This window comes from Struthio camelus, chromosome 6 (genome assembly GCF_040807025.1).
Source record: "Struthio camelus isolate bStrCam1 chromosome 6, bStrCam1.hap1, whole genome shotgun sequence".
Lineage (NCBI taxonomy): Eukaryota > Metazoa > Chordata > Aves > Struthioniformes > Struthionidae > Struthio > Struthio camelus.
In genome coordinates, this window is record NC_090947.1 from 38,628,282 (window position 1) to 38,646,491 (window position 18,210).

At 36.9% G+C, this 18,210-nt stretch overlaps 1 protein-coding gene across 3 annotated transcripts; it reads right to left on the bottom strand.

The window, feature by feature from the left end:
- On the bottom strand, positions 1–18,185 carry MAP3K19 (mitogen-activated protein kinase kinase kinase 19). Of its 3 annotated transcripts, none has more exons than XM_068949212.1 (10): positions 16,707–18,185; positions 13,385–13,515; positions 11,294–11,364; positions 10,665–10,749; positions 9,601–9,842; positions 8,877–8,920; positions 4,266–6,728; positions 2,818–2,967; positions 1,907–2,604; positions 1–343 (listed from the first exon to the last, which is right to left on the bottom strand). In XM_068949212.1, the coding sequence occupies exons 2-10, from the start codon at positions 13,396–13,398 to the stop codon at positions 277–279; spliced, it is 3,834 nt and encodes a 1,277-aa protein (XP_068805313.1). In that variant the 5' UTR covers positions 13,399–13,515; positions 16,707–18,185; the 3' UTR covers positions 1–276. The 3 variants fall into 3 exon arrangements, with proteins under 3 accessions (XP_068805313.1, XP_068805312.1, XP_068805311.1); XM_068949211.1 differs by having other exon boundaries at positions 2,818–2,970; XM_068949210.1 differs by having other exon boundaries at positions 2,818–2,970; positions 17,393–17,588.
- Between the last annotated feature and the right edge of the window lie 25 nt (positions 18,186–18,210).

Here is an 18,210-nt window from a genome sequence, read left to right on the forward strand (position 1 = left end):
AAATACGGTCCTGTGTTCTTTTCCAAAAGCATACCTATAAATGCTTAAGTTTCTAAACTGGATTCATTGAACGAATGCCCACTCCAATGAGCACATATATTGAAAATAAAGTTAGTTTAATCATATTACTGTCTAATAATAGACTTCTCATGCACAATTGATCTCTAGTAGGTCATGCTGTCACTTTTAAGTCCAGTTCCATTTGATCTTTGTGACAAGCGGAAAAAGGTTTTTATATAGAGAACATATACTCATTTGGCAAAAGTTTTGAAAAATTCACTGTCTTCCTTTCACAAAGGGATGTTCCAGCAACTGCAGAGCAGAAGGGCGTTCATGTTGATCTCTGCATTGAGGGTTTGAAAAATCAGTACATAAAATGAACACGCATGCCTGTCATGTAATTGTTCAGAAAATCTAAATGCAATCTTAGCTTTTTTTCTCTCTCTCTTTCATTTCTCCAGTTATTATTCCTTTTTAGTTGGTGGTTTGATTTTGTTTTTTTGATAAAGGGAGGGCAGGATTTATGGGAAGAGACTGTGGGCATTTATGAATTATGAAATTGAAATAGTTTATTACAGAAATCTTTCTTTGTTGCTCTCAATTCCTCCTAAAAATTGGTATAATTCTGTTACTTTGGCTATTTCAGGTGCACCAAAAATGTTTTTAAGGAGGGTGGCAATTATCTGTTTGATCTTGTATCGGTCAGTATTTTTTTTTTTTAATATAGCTGAGGCTGCTCTCTCCTTTCCAGTCAACCACGTTCTTGTTAAGGATTCCATCTGGAATTACAGTATTGCTAGAACCAAGGAGTTTGTTTGTTTTTCAACCATCAGTTTGGAGGAACAGGTGACAGGAAGAACATAAAGGACACCGATTTCTTAAATAATAAACCAGTGGGAAAGATGGGAAGAAGGAGGCATTTATCTTAGGACATGGTGAGATCATATATTAAAACTTTGCCACCATATGTGCATCCTGCATTTTTAAAGGATAAATGCTTTACTAAAAATGTTTTATATCTGTACGTTTCCTGCTACCTACCAATTCATTTTGCCTTTTAAACACTATTCTCTCCATACTGAGTTATAGATGATGTCTTTAGAATCAACAATTTTTGTAGTTGTTGTTATGTGGTTCACAGTACTCCAACAGGGGTTAGACTTCAGGATTCTGGCCTCCAAGGCCAGCGTATTACCCACTAAATGACACACTTCTCTCTAGCGTCCAAATGTGGTCTTTAGGTAACAGGCTGCTATTAATTTCAGTAGAATACCTGTGGAAGTCAGAAGCTTAGCTCTTGAGATCTATACTACATTTAAAAGTCTCAGACAAAGCCAATATTTAAAACAAAATAAACACTTTAAAAATAAGTCTTATGATGGGTGATGGCTAGCTTTTAGAATATACAGAACTTTCTGTTTCAAAAAAGTATATATTTCCTGTACTAGCAGTGGCAAAAATTTTTCTACTGCAGAGATGAGAGTTATGTGAAAAGTCTTTCCTTTAGAATACTGTCCTGAAAACAACACGCTAGATATAGGCTAGATTCAACCAATGAGAGAGCTTATCAGCAAGGTTTTTCACTGAAATGAATCCAACATTTTGTCTAAAACTCAATGGTGCCATGTGGGCTGCCTGAAAATTATAGGGAAAGTTATGCGCTGAGTATAAGACCTAGAAAAACAGAATTTGTAACTTTTGTTCAATACCATCATAGATGGTAAAATATTATGTGTATACTATCATTTTAAAGCTTTCTTGAAATGTTCAAAAAACTAAACGTTTACGATAGAATAGTTCTACACAGTGAAATGTACCATATAGGAGGTAACCTAAGCTTCCATCAACAGTCTCCGCCATTCAGACTGATTTTTCCCTTTCCTTTTTCAGTTAAAAATCTACATACCTGGTTAGACATGCATGCACAAAATCCACTGCAGCTCCGGAGAATCGATCGGGCAGGGAAGGCATCAGTCCTCTGTGGGCCCCGATATAGAACATGGCTGCTATCCTATCCATGGAAGCCAGTGGCGGTTTTCCCGTTGCCATCTCAAATACGGTGCAGCCCACACTCCAGATGTCTGATTTTCTTCCATATCCAGACTCATTAATAACTTCCGGTGCCATCCAGTATGGAGTCCCATGCACAGACTTGAGCATCTCGCTGTGTGTGCCACTCAGGCTTGCCCAAGCTAAACGCTTGGCACAGCCAAAGTCAATCAGCTTCACTATACCATTTGGCATGAGCATAACATTATTACCTTTGATATCTCTGTGTACCACACAATTGTCATGCAAGTATGCAACCCCTTGTAGAATTTGTTTTGTGTATTTACAAAGGACAATTTCTGGCAATGGACCAAAACGATTAATAATACTGGAAATGGAGCCGCCAGGAACAAACTCCATGAAAATGCTTACAGTGTTGTCTTCCAGGCAAGTTCCTAAATAAGTTACAATGTTAATATGCTTCAATGTCTTCAAAAGATCAACTTCTTCTTGCAACTTCTGATACTCCTTTTCTGTAGTGAGTTGATCAGAGGTATCCAAAACAACCTGCTTCACAGCTATTAACTGTCCCTGGCTTGTCAGACCACAGTACACCTGCAATGAAACTGGCATTTATTAAAATCAAACATGAACTACAAAGATATGTTTACTTTAAAAAAAAAAAGTATCTTTGCATTTGTTTAGGTCTCATTTGTATAATCCAACATGTTATTTGTTGAATAGGACAACAGTCAATTACAAGGTGAGATGCTCAAAGCTCAAAGATGACCAGCGTGTCTCTTAAAACATATCTGGACTTCAACTTACCGTGCCATAGGCTCCCTTTCCAAGGACCTCACCTCTCGTCCACATGATAGGCTCCTTGTTAGTCAAACTGCTTTCAGATAATTTAGTAGATTCTTCAAAGTTTAGCAAGTCACTTTCCTCAGTTGATGCCAAAAAGGCTTCACTGTAACTCTGCTTGAAAGAGGACGGTCAGTGTGGGGAAAAGGCAGGGAGGAAGATAAAGGTTTCATATTACCGTTACTTTTTTTATAAGGAGTAATTTTTCTTCTGGCATGAAGAAGAAAAATTACTTCTTCTTCTGTAAATTGTTATATAGGCCCCTTGCCCAGCTCACTGATGCAGAAGGCTATACTACGTAAAACTATGTACATACTTTTGAGTGTTTATCACCACAGTGTATAACCAGAGCATTTACAGCATGGCATCTTTTTTGCCATTAATATTAAGTCAAGTGAAAAGAACACTGAGAAGAGCAGGATATACACCTGCTTCCTACTATTTCTTGTCACGTAGCTGCAGTTTGCTAAGCTGAAGGGCGACTATGACTATAGCTTTGCTCTGGACAAAGGTATTTAACTGAAGCCTGATGAAAACAGTTTGGATATGACATCACAGGAAGAGAAAAAAGGCCAACCATTTCTCCATCTAGCTATCTATCCCTAGGAGAAGTGAGAACAGAGATATAGCCTGCATCTTTGTCTGCAGAAGCATAAGAAGGGTATCAACATGTAGTGAAAGAAATTTCCTTATAAATTTGCAATTTAAATAGACAAAAAGCTAAAGGGGTCAAGGAGAAGCAGGGTTGGTAGATAAGCACCTTAGCAAATGAAAGTTATAGAGCAAGCTGGGTGGCAGAATCTAAAAGCCTTCTGATTTTGGAACAGCATCTTTCACCCACTGAAAGAGGGGGGAATTTAAGCTTAAAGTTTTAATTAACATAAACTGAATAGCGTGTCTGATAAGCCAATACTTGTATTCATATCTAGAACAGTATCTGGTGGCCCTCACGGACTCAAGGAAATTGCCCTTTTAGATAGCGGGTGCCCAAGAACCATTTGTTGTTTCTTTTCATATTCCTTAGGGTTCAAGATCTCAAGTGCTTTTGCCTTGATCTGAAGGTAAAAGCCTTTTGTTGTAGGTGCTCTTGGGCTGAAATAGCCCCTTACTTTTATACACTAGATTTTTTCAGTTAATCTTGAAGGCTCACGTTAGCCATGACAGCTATTCCTATCGTGCCTGGGTACAGTCTGGCTGGTGTCCTGACAGGTGGCCTCTGACATGGATATCCTCCAGGGATACTCGGTGGGCAGCTAGGCCAGGAAAAAGACACTTGATCATTAATGAGCACATAGTACCTATTACCACTACCTAAATGATCACTATTTTCTTCATCAATATTAAGGCTCATCATTCATCCCAACTTGTGCTGTAGCATCACTCAAAGGAACTAGCAAGGCACAAGGAATTACCTTCTCTAGAGCACAGTTTACGGTTTCACCATCTCCATTCAGCATGCTGCTTTCTTCTTTAGAATGTGCATTTTGCACTTTTGGACCTGTATTTTTTGCTCCTGAAGAGTTGATGTCTTTTTCTTCAAGCACTAGCAATTCTGCTGCCAGACAACAAAGCAACTCATCAGTCAGGTCCTCGTTATCTGCCCAGGACAGAAGGCTTTGACTTGTCTGGAAAGCGGGGCTTGTAACATTTGTCGTCTGAATCACTGAAGGCTGAGTCAATACATTTGGCAAATCACTATTTTGAGGTGTGTGTGCCCAGTTTTGATTTAATACTTTTGGAGGGGATTGAAATTCTGGTCTATCTGAAAAGGGCAATGCTTCACATTTATTTATAGTCTTGCAGGAGGTCTGCTTTGATTCCAGGCCTCTGACGCTGTCCATACCCACTCTGTACTGGGGTACACATATGTCCTGGTCTGTTGCTAGTACGTTGCTATTTAGAGCAACACATTTCGAGTCTTTATCGTGGAATTGAAGAAGATTCTGGCTACAGGTAGCAAATATCTGACTGTTGGATACCTCCTGACTGTCTAAAGACTGCTCTAAAGAGACTTCCTTAATAGTTGGTAAGTTTGAATTTGAAAAGTTTTTATTTTGCTCAGTTGATTGTGAGAACTCCTCTAAAAATGGAAGCTGATGGTCTTTGTCCTCATGAAACAATGTCACGCTCTCTGAAGTCTTCATTTGACAATCTGGACTATAAATTATTATGTTATTTTGCTCCATGTTGCTATCACTCAACTCCATACTTTGGTCTTTTGGAATTAAGCCTTTCTGCTTTCGTTTAGTGCCAGGAATGGTCTTTGTTGGCTTAGAGTATGTTCTCTTTTGAGTATTTCTTACTTGGCTGCTCTCTCGCCCTTTATTGCAGGTAGATTTGCAGGTGTTAGCAGCGCATCTCCCAGGTGGAGCAGAACAAACATCTCTATAAAATCTGTTCTCATGTTGGTCAAGTTCACGCATGTGGGAATAGACAGGAGTTCCAAACATTTCATAAATACCTGGGCCTTTGTCATTTGAATTTATTTTCCTGAACATGTCACTGTATTTCAGATCTACAAAACCTGAAGCAGACACTGCATGTGGTGGAGAAAATGGAGTGGCAGCTTTCTTTAAGATAACTGCATTTTTGCAACTGCAGGGGAAACTTTGCTTTTTAGATTTCTGAGCGCCCTGAGCAAAACGGTATTTGTCCACTCGAGGTACTTTTTTTTGGCACTGTAGAGAAGTCTCAGATTCCGTTTGTGGCAGTTCTAAAGATGGGAAAATCTGACTCTTGGCACCGATCTTGTGTGTGCTACATTTTGTGGAACTCTCATTAGAAACAATTAAATCTTCAGATACGTTGCTCCTCGCTTTAGACTTCGATGAATATTTGTTTCTATTTATCTTTATTTTACTTTTGTCCTTTTCTTGGCGAGCAAGAATGTTAAAGCTCTGACTAGCATGAGGAGGCAGGCTTCGGATGACACACCTTTTTCTGGTAGGTTGTTTAGCAATGCGTGGTTCCCTTGCTGGTTCTTGTTCAGAGAACGTAACATGGACAAGAGGTACAAGTTTACTTCGGTCTTTTGCAGTTACTTCTGATACTACTTCTTTTTCCATTTCAAATTTTAAGAGACAAACACTATTTTCTGTTTGCTTTCCAGAAGGATCTTGCACTTCTACTCTGGGAATTATTTCAGTCACAGAATGATCTTCTAAGACATGGGAAGCTTCCATCACTTCATTTGTACAAGAAAAATCCAAATCATGATTGTCAAGCACAAAGTTTGTACTAACAGGATCTTCATCTGGCCCAGAATGCAGCATCATCCCTGTAGTGTCTCCTTCTACACCACATCTAAGGGATTTCTCCACAGATTTTTCATGATTTCCAGCTCTTAAGGTGTCTGCATTGTTTGATACAGGACATAGGGCTGTAAATATTCCACAGTTTATCTGAGTGTCACCTGAGGTCAAGTAGGGATCACTGTCAGCACCAAAACTGGCCTGCGTCATAATGTCTACATTCTTATAAGTCACTGAAAGCTGATAATTCATCAGGTCATTCTTTTCACTATTAGTAGCTACATCAGCTTCCTTCCATTGTAAATTGTTTTCATTTTCCTCTTTCTTGTCTCTAGGATACTCATAACAGTTATTCCTGCTGAAGGAATACAGGTCATTTCTCGGAGTGAATTTATCAGAAATACTAACCACAGTCAGGTCTGATGACTTCTGAGTGTGCAATAGATTGTCTAATTGATACTCATAAAATTTAGCCGTTGATTTTACAGGCAGAGGGATAGAATTCATAATATTCAAAATATTTCTGTTGGTGGTACTTTTGTTGACATTATTACCTTCTAGAGGAGCAAGCTGAATTGTCCTTACCGGTTGAAAAGTCACTGGTGGCAGATGAAACTGTAATTTCTGTGAAAATATTAATAACTTGCTACACAGCATATATATATGTATAAACCTAATAGCTGAGAACCAAGTAGGATAAAAGAGAAAAAACAACAAGAAAAAAGAAAACTATTCTTTGATATATTCCCATAATTAACCCACTGTGAAGCACAATAGCAATGCCCTGAAAAAAAAAGATGTGATTTTTCTCACATCCACAATTATTTCTAAGTATTTGGTAGTAGGGAAAGTGAGGGTCTTTGCTACGAGGCACATGTCACTACTTATGATGTAAAAATCATAAGCTTTGTACACACATACATTTGTCATACATCTCATCCCTTAATAGTTATGACTTTGCTATATGATTTTTGCATGTTTGCTATAGAAATTCAAAGGCTGGTTAGTGATTTCATGTACCAAAGTTTTGTTCTTGCTGTGCACTTTAACTGAAGGGGAGAGCCATTCTTACATTGATGTTTAAAATCACTTTTTAACCCTCCAAGAGTGTGTCCTGACGCTAGTAATTATACTCCCAATTAAATCGGATCTCATGCAAGCCATTTTTAAAAAGCAAAAATTATAATGTTATAACAGAATGCCAATTTACCTGTTGAGAAATTATTTTAGATTATTTCTAGGTTTTAAAAGATATTATAATAAATCTGAACATATAGCTTCCCAATATGTCCAGTAGAGTCTTATGAAAAATTCCATCAACCATGCTAGGTGGGCCACAGATCTTGCTCAAGGAGTTGTTTGTTGGAAGCTAGCACAATCTTCACTACACTTTATCAGTTAAGTTAAATGGAAAGTCTGTTGTGTTTAGGATGTATTTTTTTATTCCTCCCTTCTTCCTTCCCTTCCTGTTAGTTGCAAGGTACTGTATAACTTTGAAACAGAGGCCTTGAGAATTTGAGTACTTTGTTGTGATTATTCAGAAGACTCGGGTAAAGATAATTTTCTCAAAAAATATTTTTATTCTTCCGTTATAGGAAATAATATAAGCCAGAAGAATATACTGTATACTTATATGCAAAAGAATACAATAAAATAAATACACAGTCATATGTTCTGAGTACACATTTGCATGTCTATATTCAAAATCAATCTGCAATCTGCAGGAAATTTTTGTTTGTATTCCAGGGCAAACTCATGTTTGAACGTGCTAGGAAGGGCAGTGAGTGCTGTTTCCAAAGTCACAGCTTTGTCTAGTGTGCATGGCTTTAAACTGGATGCTCAGTTTATCCCTAATGATATGCTTCTAGAAATCAGTAGATCCTAACATGTGAAATAAAGCTGTATTAAATCAAACTGAGGTCAAATAAATGATTCTTCTTAAACACTACCCTCAGTTTGAAATGTTATTTTCTCCATAGCCCTTTTATGATCTTCTATCAGAACTCACAATATCTGTTCCTTACTTTTTTCCTGTGAACACTGTTGTAACAGGTGTGCTACAGTACACACGATTCAGTAAGACAAGTCCTTTGTACTAATGACTATTAATTAGTTTCCATAAAGACCACATTCTCTTTTTTTCTAGGTACAGTATGTTTGATCTTTTGTAACTTTTAGAGCTGACTGGGTGTGAGCGGTGAGTCACGTAAAATTGCTGGTATCACTGAAAGTACAGAAGTAACAACACAAACCGTTTGTCAGGAATCCTATTAATACTTATTGCAAAATTTCATGTCAGATATGTCTAATAATTTGTAAGCTCTTATTTTTTACTTGCTAACACAGTAAGTTTCAGTAAACATCTAATATTAATTGTTCTTCATATTCTATTTGGCTTCAACTTTCAACTACCACTCAATACAATATTTTCTTTTTTTTTTTCAATACAGCTAAACTAGACATCTAACATACAGCATGTTTATATCTGAAATTAGTTTACTTAATTACACTTTAAAAGGCTCTATATCTTTGAAAATTACCAACTCCCTTAACCCCAATAATCCTTGGTGTAACACCTCACGGACAAATTTGTTGACATACATATGAAGATCTGCTGATGTATATACGCAAAAATACCTGATGTTCATCTGCAAAGCTGAAAAGTAAGCAGAGGAAGCTATCTATAGTTCTTCTATATTGCTGTTGTACAAGTTTTGAAGGCATATAACACTTTTAATTTAGTGTTCAGTTTTACACATAATACCATCTTACCTCAGTTCTCTTATTCCTGGTTTTTAGTACCGTTATATTTAACCCTTAAAAATCAAAACAAATGAAATGTTAGTTTGGCATACTTAAACAGACTGCCATTTTCATTCACCCCTTAATTTCAAAAGTAGCGTTCTGAGGACTAAGAGTCTATTTGATGTGTGGTTGCAGGACTAGGCTATAAATCTGCTATGCAGAGAAAAGTCATAAGCTGAAATTTCAGTGTGATACTGAATTTTATAATTACTTTTTTTAATAGAACACAGTAAAATGTGGAGATTTAAAAATACTTTGATTCTAATAATTTGGGGGATTAATTTCTTCTTAATTTCAGATACTTCCTAGCTTCCACATGTGACTAACTGATTTTGCCAGTATGAGGAAAAAAGGTGAAAGAGATGCCATCATTATCCCACTTCAATTACTGATAATTTTATTATATATTTTGTGGGACCAGAGTTTCACCATACTGGGTAACAGGAATGGTGAAGTCCCTTTTTAGTGTTCTGTGTCATTGCTTCTCTTTACCTCCTTCATTCCCCAAATACACACACACACAGAGATAAAGAAGAGGGTCAATGTGGTTGAAGCCTACTCTATGTGAAGGGAATCAAGACATAAAGATAATTTAAAATGTAAAGAAAAAGGACTTCTGAGGCTTTGCCTCCTTACTTTACAGAGATACATAGCATTATTTAAAAGTTGCAACTTTTAGAATTATACTTACCTTGTTGTATTTGTGCTTTTATTGTCTGAAATGCATCTAAATCCATAAGCGATTTTGAAATGCTGGACTTTGGACATGAGGCCTGTAGCAGAAAGCTGAAGTCAAAGCCACATCGTATGTTCTCTTCTTTCTTCAGGAAGAAAGGTAACTTGTGCCCTCTCATCTGCAAAGCTAACTTTTTTTTAATTGGTAAATATGTCACTTGTTTTTCTGGCCACAGTATGGACATTGGTGTTACTTGACTAAAAGGCAAAAATAAAAAACAAAATATAGTGTGAAAATAAGTGGAAGGAGCCTACTCAATTTAAACAATCCTGTGACTGGGGAATAATATGACCAATAAGTCTGTAAAATTCAAGAATGCTGTAGTATATTTTTTCTCTTGGTCCATTCGATAAGTTATGGCTCTCTGGCAGCATCCGACTGCAATGCCAGGCATTGACTACAAGTGAAAATTAATGACAAAAAACATAGACAAATAACAACGGGAATCGGAAAACATATTGCCCACCTTCCCCTCCTTGACAAAGAATTATTGTTTCCAGCATATAGTTTTTATGAACCATGAGGAAAATCTGTTAGAAGAACTGTGAATACGAGAGGAAGCTTTGTTATTTATAAAATATACTATGGACCACCCGAAAGAATAGCTGCTCTGTGGGCTAGAGGCGTATTTCTGCCACTTGGTTTCTGAAGAATGAAAAATCCAAAAATGCAAAAAGATAAAAAATCTGACTGAAAAGAGGTAGGAAAATAGTCTAAATTAATCCTAAAGATGTTTGCGAGATGATCATCTGTTTTCATAAAGTCAAATGTAATGTAAAACACAAGGCATATACCACAAAATTTTTCATATTATACCAAATAATTTGTTCATCTAGTGCACTATCCTGCTTCTAGCAATGACCAGTAATTAATGCTGGGATGGAAGAAACATCATACAACCGATATAGCTGCATATAACACAGGGCACTAAGGAAACCTTTTCTCACTCACAGACTAATTCCTGCTTTGCATCCATTTTTTGGATGCTCAACTGCAAATTAAATACTAATTCTACTTACTTGTTCTTTTCCAGAGCTTTGTATGACTGATGCATTTCTTTCACTATCTTATCTGCATTTTGAAGAGCAACAAAAATTCTACAACCTGCAACAGTATATTATTATTACTACCATAAAAGCAATATAATTCACTAACCAGCAGTACAAGACAAATGCACTTATTTTCAGCTGCTAAAATATTATCATAAAGACATACATGATGTAACCACCAGAAAAATGTCATGAGCATGTCTCATACAATTCAGATACATATTTTTAATAACTTTTAGACGTGCATGCATAAATCTAAATTGCTTGTAGTTATTTAAGTGCATTAATCCAGTATCATATAAAAGCAGAGAACATTTTAAGACATTCCAGTTGTAGTCCCTATTTTAATAGAACAAAAATATAAGAAAAATACTTGCAGAAACTTTACAAAAGTATAGTGTTTAAAAATAGGAACGTCATTAAAACAAAGCCAAATCTCATGGCTATTCAAAGGTGGAAATTAACCTCGAGCTTGATTTCAAAGTTTCTTTGTGGTTGTTTGGTTTTGATAGGTGACCAGATCTCAAACCAGCATTGTCCTTTCTCTTCTTCAGATCCCCTACATTACACCCTATATGTATATACTTTGGTTAGACTACCTTCTTTTCCTCTGTTCTTATTTTGTTCGTTGCCAGACATACTGTTCTTCAATGCGTTAAGGTCCCCAAACCTGCAAATATGTTTCATTAATTGATTTCCAATTCATGTGCACAAACTAATATTTATCATAAGTGAGACAACAGCAACATTTAAGAAGTACTTGATTGAAATAATAAATTCAACTCAACATCCAATGTCCCATCCAGCAAACACAGAACCAAGCAAGTCTGGACACAGCCTTTCCCATATTGCTAAAAACTCAGCATATACTGTGTAGAAACAAGGCATGAAAACTGCCAGTATTATTTTGCTGATATCATCCTTATTCTTGGACCACAAAGCCAACACTTTACATTTGGGAAATAATCGTATTTTTAACATATTACTGACAATCCAGACCTGAACTGAACGATTATCTGTCTTTGTCTGTTTCACCTTCATCTATTCTATTATAAATTCTTAAATACAGGCATGGCAATGTATTATTTCTGGATATTGATGAAGGTAAATTTCATAGGTGTTTTTAAATCATATATATTCTAAAAAATAATTAGCCTCTACATTATTGCCTTTTTCATTGTCACTGGATTCTGTGATCTGTGCTAGCCATCTGTTTGAATTTGGTACAACCAGCTATCGTTAAACAAGGCAGAGTCAGCCTATTAATGTATCAGTCGTAAACTTTTGTTTCTCACTTAAAGCTTGTATAGCTTAATTTATTAATTTACATGCAGAATATTTATAAACATATTAACTTGCAATCTTATTACACAATCATCGAAAAATTTAACACACGCATTTCTACCAAATTTCCTGTGATAAGACAGAAAACAACTCGGGGTTGACTCTAATAACATAGATGTCTGTTGAATTAATAAGGCTAACTGAAATATGTCTGTTCTACCATAACATCAAAAATGGTATCTTATCCACAAGTGTATCTTCCTGTGAGCTTCTTAGTACCTCTGTAGGTTAAAAAAAATGTTTTTAAATTGCACTACATTTATAAAACCAAAACATCTTAAAGCTTATGTGAAATTATTATTACAATCATATGATATTTTAACTTCTGGTTATTGAAATATGTGTAATCTGTTTATAAATTTAATGTAATTTTCAGTATTTCTAAGGAGCCCTGTATAGTTTAGAGTAATGAGCATATTAAATACAATTTATTCTACACAATTGTATTTGGGAAATCAGAAATAACCTAAACGAAATTTTAGATAGTTAATATATGCCATTGTTTGCTCTTGTGTTACAGAATTACATCTCTTCAAATGCAATTGATTGACTGACTTGAAATTTTGGTAAAATCATCACAAGTAAATAGAATTAAAATATTGTTCTATTACACAGCTTATTAAAATAATTCAATTATAATACAGAAAATTGTATAGTGAAAAATATATTTCTTGAAATTAGGTAACTTGTACATGGTTTTTAAACCTTTTTTTCCAATATTACAGTAGCAAATATATGGACATTTTTTACAAAATTTCCTGCTTGTTATTAATTTCTTACATTAACTTTTGAGCTGCCTGATTTCCACTTTCCTAGTTTACACACTTACGTTGCAGCATATGTCAATGTATAAAATATCTTGCCTTTCTGCTTCTGAGGTTCTGACAGATTAAGTTCTCTTTTTCTATCATACATCTACATATATGTACACATACATATATTTTTTGAATGCAGGAATTTCTATTTTATAATGAAAAGATCTAAATTGTATTTTTGAAAAGGGAGTATTTTTTCTTATTGTAAGATGTAAGACTTCCACTATGACATGGAAGCAATTATACTAGAGAACAGAAATATTTTATTGTAATTATTATATTTGACGGAAGCACATAATAATCTCAAAATTTAGAAGCATTCTGCTAAATATTGTGCAAATCAGAAACACCAACAGGTTAGCAATTTTCCTTTTACTTTGGTCTTATTTGAACTGTTTTATACACAAAGTACACTACATTAAGAGTAAACATTTGAGAATATGAAAATGCAAGTGGAATTTTGTATTATTTAGGGTTTGGGGAGGGATTTTGCATAGAAGCAGACCCAGGTACCAGGCTTTAAGTACGTACCAGGGAGAAAACATGAACTCTTGCAAAGAACTGCAGTATGACCAACTCAGCGGCTACCATGTAGCTCATCTGCCCCTGCAGTGATTTCATATGGCTGACACCAGGCAGGCAAGCGACCTGTGGAGTCTTTCCTAAAAGAACAATAACATAATGTATCATGAGTACAGCTAGGACTTCAGTGATGGTTCAAAACTGTGTGAGCGCCTACACTCACACTGCAGGTGTGCTACATGTGGAAGGAGAGAATCACAGAATCACCAAAGGCTGGGGTTGGCAGGCACCTCTGGAGACCGCTTGGTCCAACCCCCTGCACCAGCAGGGTCAGCTAGAGCAGCTATGTCCAGCTGGGTTTTGAGTATCTCCAAGGATGGAGACTCCACAACCTCCCTGGACTACCTGTTCCGGTGTTCAACCACCCTGACAATACAACAGTTTTTTTTCTTACACTTAAAAGGAATTTCCTGGGTTTCAGTTGGTGCCCATTGCCTGTTGTCCTGTCACTGGACACCACTGAGAAAAGCCTGGCTCCTTTACTCCCTCCGACAGGTATTTGTGCACATTGATAAGATTCCCCTCAGCTTTCTCCAGGCTGAGCACGCCCTGCTCTCTCAGCAAAGCCTCTTATGTCAGACGCTGCCATCTCTTAATCACCTTCATGGCCCTTGAGGGACTAAAAATGGACTTGCAGAAGGCATGCCATGGATAAAGTCCTTTTTACCAGATATTTACTGCTATGGCAATACAGACATATTCACAAATACCTTTGCAGAATAACAGTTCTACTTGTGCAAGGTATAGGCTGGGAATGTTTGCTAATAGTATCAGCCATGGAAACAAGAGACATAGTAGTAGCTCAAGGAAATGGATAACAGAAGTATGTACCATCTGTAGTCTAACACTGTAAACTGTTGCCTTGCTTTGAGGATAACTGAGCTCTCTACACTTACATGAGAGACTTAAAAGATTTCCATCAGGATTCCCAAATAATGGCTTGACATTTTGTAGAGTTCACTTTTACGACCTTGAGTCTTTACAGGCAGAGATTAACTCATGAATAAACAATTGTTTGCATATTCAGAATTATGCTTTTAAAAGTATTTCTAAATTCAGGCAGAAATACAAGTAAGAATCATGTTCATTACCTGTGCCTTATTTTTCCATTTTAATGTAACAAGACTTTTAAAGAAAGCTGCCAATAGCAAATTCAAACAACAAATCATTTGCAGAAGTTGCTTCCAGGAAGTTAAGACAAAAGGTGTTTTCTCTCCTTCTACATTTATTTTCTAAACCTGATGTTACATTCTTATATGGAAGTAATGGTAGACAGCCACTTGCTTGTCTAAACTGTCGGCAAAGTTATAGTATACAAGACATTATATGCAAGTACTTTAGTTGCAGGAGAATGTAATACTATAGTTTTTGCAGAAAAGAACATGCTTGGAGAAATTCAGACATCTGATAGCCCTGCTATTGACTCCATTGGGACCAAAATGTCACAATAGGCTAGTTGCTTAAAACACACACACCTGTGAAGCAGATCTACATTCTTTTCTCAGACCTAGTATAGATGTTTACATAGACTTAAAAAGATACATAAGCTCTAGAAACCTTTGTTAACACATAAACAACATATGCTAAATACCTGAAAGTGTAAAGTTTTGTAATATGTATGATTCAGTGGGGCTTATTCATTTTTGAAATTGCTTTCAGAAATAAAAAACAGTACATATTTCGAATTAATTATACTGTGCATTTAAAACTCTGCATTGACTGTACCTGTATTCCTAAATACAGCTAGTTTAAAAAAAGTGGTTTTTTTTTTCTGAATAAAATGGTGTCTTTTGGTAAAAAATGGAAAGCTGATTTCTGACAAACACTAAACAGATAAATATAGAAACACCCCCCCCAACACACACACCTTTAATTAGAAATGCCACTGTTTTGATTTTCAGTTTTAATACAGTGCTTCATGTCACTATTAACCCCTACGCTATATTATCTGTAAGGCATTATTAAATGTACAATGGAAACAAGCTGTTCCCAAACATTGGCACTTCTGGACAAAGACATTTTAACAGGCTTACGCATAATCAAAAGATTGTATTGAAACTTTCCCACCTAACCACAGGTTGAAGGAGCTGGACCTCAACTTCTTGGATAACATAGCTATGCACGGGCAACCTTGATCCTGTTTACAGTTAACTTTCCTGAATATGGTGAGTAACCACACTGTGAGCTGTTTCATGACGACAAAAACATCAATCCTCTTTTCTAAGGAACCCAAAGATTAACAGTACCATAAAGTTCATAGTGACATAGACAACACAGAAAAAATCACAAATAGCAGACTCTTTAAGAAGAGACAAGAAGATTAGTCAAAGGATTTGAAGATCTGAAGTTGTAGGTAGCTAACTATTAAAACAATAGGTTTGATGGATTTGGCCCTTTTTCTGAAAAATGCACAATGAACTTCTGTTTACTTTTCTCAAATGACAAGAACACATAATGTAATTAAAGACAGTGAACTGAAATGAATAAAAGGAACAACTGTCATTAATATCAGTTAATATATGTATTATGATGTTCCTCAATGTCTCTATTATTTAGCAAATTATTTATAAGTTAAAATATATGTATCTTATGTGTATGAACATATATATGGATGAATATGAATATATATGTTTAAAGACATACAAATAACAGGATCTAACACTCTTATATTGGATAGCTCTAGGTGCTACAGAGGAAGATCATAAAGTCCAAAATTTAAATTGCTGCGATTACATTCTCCCCTCTGCCAAAAATATTACATAACCACCCCATACATGCTACCAAATTAAAGTGGTTTTAGAAATTAATTTGTCTGGCAGGCTAAAAGACAGTTATGTTTTTTAGAAAGTTAGGTTAAGCAAGTCCATAGATAGATGGAACTATGAAAAAAATAGGGCATCTAGTGGCTCTTGTGTTACTCATTTCTTCTAAAAATTCTGTTTTCTCTCTGCTTTTTTTCTCATATGCCTATTTTAACACTTTATTGCTTGTCCTTACATGACTCAGTGGAATAAACTGATGCTCTGTTTTATACAGCTTCCACAGCTAATAATACATAATTTCCAGTATTCATCATAACGTTTATTACAAGTTATTTCAGCCTTAGCTACAGTTTAAGGTTCCATCATACACTATTTTACTTTGTAAGTGACAAAATGAAGAAATCTTTCTCTGTTTGATACAGCCCAGAACTCTCATGCATTTCATCAATACATTTCACCCTTTTTTTCCTTTGTAGCTGAGCTCCCAATCAGTAGCAACAATTACTTACTGTCAATGGTAAGATGTATGCAAAAGATGCAAAGCAGCAGCCAGTGTAGCTGTTTGTCTGTAAGGAACCAACCATCCCATTACGCAGTCACTGAAAGGTCAGTGGAATTGAAGGGCTTATGTCGCTTTTGTTAGATTCAGGAGCATTTTACCATTCCATATTGCTATTCGGGAAAAGAACCAGGCTTTTGTTTCTGATTCTATTAGCAAAAAACATGATCACTGGAAAGCACGTTACTTGCCACAGCTTCCCCAAGAGAATTATTCATTTATCCTCGATTGAAGTTGTTGTAACCATTTGATATGACACTTCTCATCCGAGGAAGGCACACTGTTTTATAAACGGTAATACTAAGCTATGTAAAATTCTGGCATCCAACAGTACTGTGATTCTGGGTTTTACAGGGGAGGAAGCGGAGAAAGAGAAGTTGACTGTTTCGTCCAAGCTCACACGATGAACTGTGCAAAAAGCAGCAACAGAAGCCAGCATTCTCCATCTGTCGTCCCTGTGCGAGACACTGCACGATCCTTTACAACCTCTATCCGGTAAATCCGCCTTTTAGAATCAGATTAGCCGGCGAACTTCTCCAAACTTTGCCTTTTTTTTTTTTTCCTCCCCTCTGAGGTGTATAACAACTTCGTAAATAAGAGCTGAAAAGGGTCTATAATAGAGACGCAACGTCTTACCTGCTGTGAAAGCAAAACATCAACTCAGAGAGAACCGAGAGCGCCTTTTTAGGTCACAGCTGCCTTCCTTCGCCGGACAGCAAGAAATTCCCACAGGAATGCCACGGACTTGGGTGTTATTTTCTGAATGTTTTCTGACCGCAGAGCATATGGCTCCCACCACGAAGGCCGGCTGCTCTGGAGTGAAACCCCGCCGGCTGCCGCTGCTACCAGGAGACTGTTTAGTTTACCGGCCGTTGCCAAGGCAACTCTCCCTCTGGGCGTTTTGTTCGGAGCATTTCGGTTCAGAGAGAGTGACCCGTGAAAACAAACGCAGGTAAGCTAGATGGTAGGCTCCCCAGCCCCCAAAGCTAAGCCTACTGCTCTCTCCCGTTTGTGTCCTTTTCACGCTTTTAGTACCTCGTTTATTTGTACGTATTTCTTATCAACTGGTAAGAAACTTCTCCTGGGCGTTAAGTCCCCTCACTCTTCTAAACGTTCAGTCCCCCTAACCAGCAAGTTCTCGTTAATAGTTCTCTGTCTCCCTTCAGGTAGCCTTAAATAGTAGATGTGATGAGAATTTTCTTTTTTTTTTTGGTGCGGGGGGTGGGGGGGAGCAGTAAACTAGGTGCAAGGGAGGGAAGAAAAGCCCCAAAAGACTGAAAGTTGGGCTCCGGCTGAGTAGTGAAAGGAATTAATTTGTTCACGCCCTCGGGCTGCCCCTGCTGGCGCGAGGAAGTTTCGGGGAACAACTCATTGCCCGCGTCCCGCCCGCTGCGAGGGAGCAGCCCCGGGCGCGGTCTCTCAGGCCGCCCCTCAGCGGGCCCCCAACGGTCACC

Bases quoted from the DNA above. Each gene is read 5' to 3' on its own strand.
- MAP3K19 (XM_068949211.1), bottom strand. The intron at 10,750-11,293 runs GTAGTCTAACCA...ATACTGTTGCAG, and splicing joins TAAGAACAGAGGAAAAGAAG to GTTGTAGAATTTTTGTTGCT. The intron at 8,921-9,600 runs GTAAGTATAATT...TTGATTTTTAAG, and splicing joins AAAAGCACAAATACAACAAG to GGTTAAATATAACGGTACTA.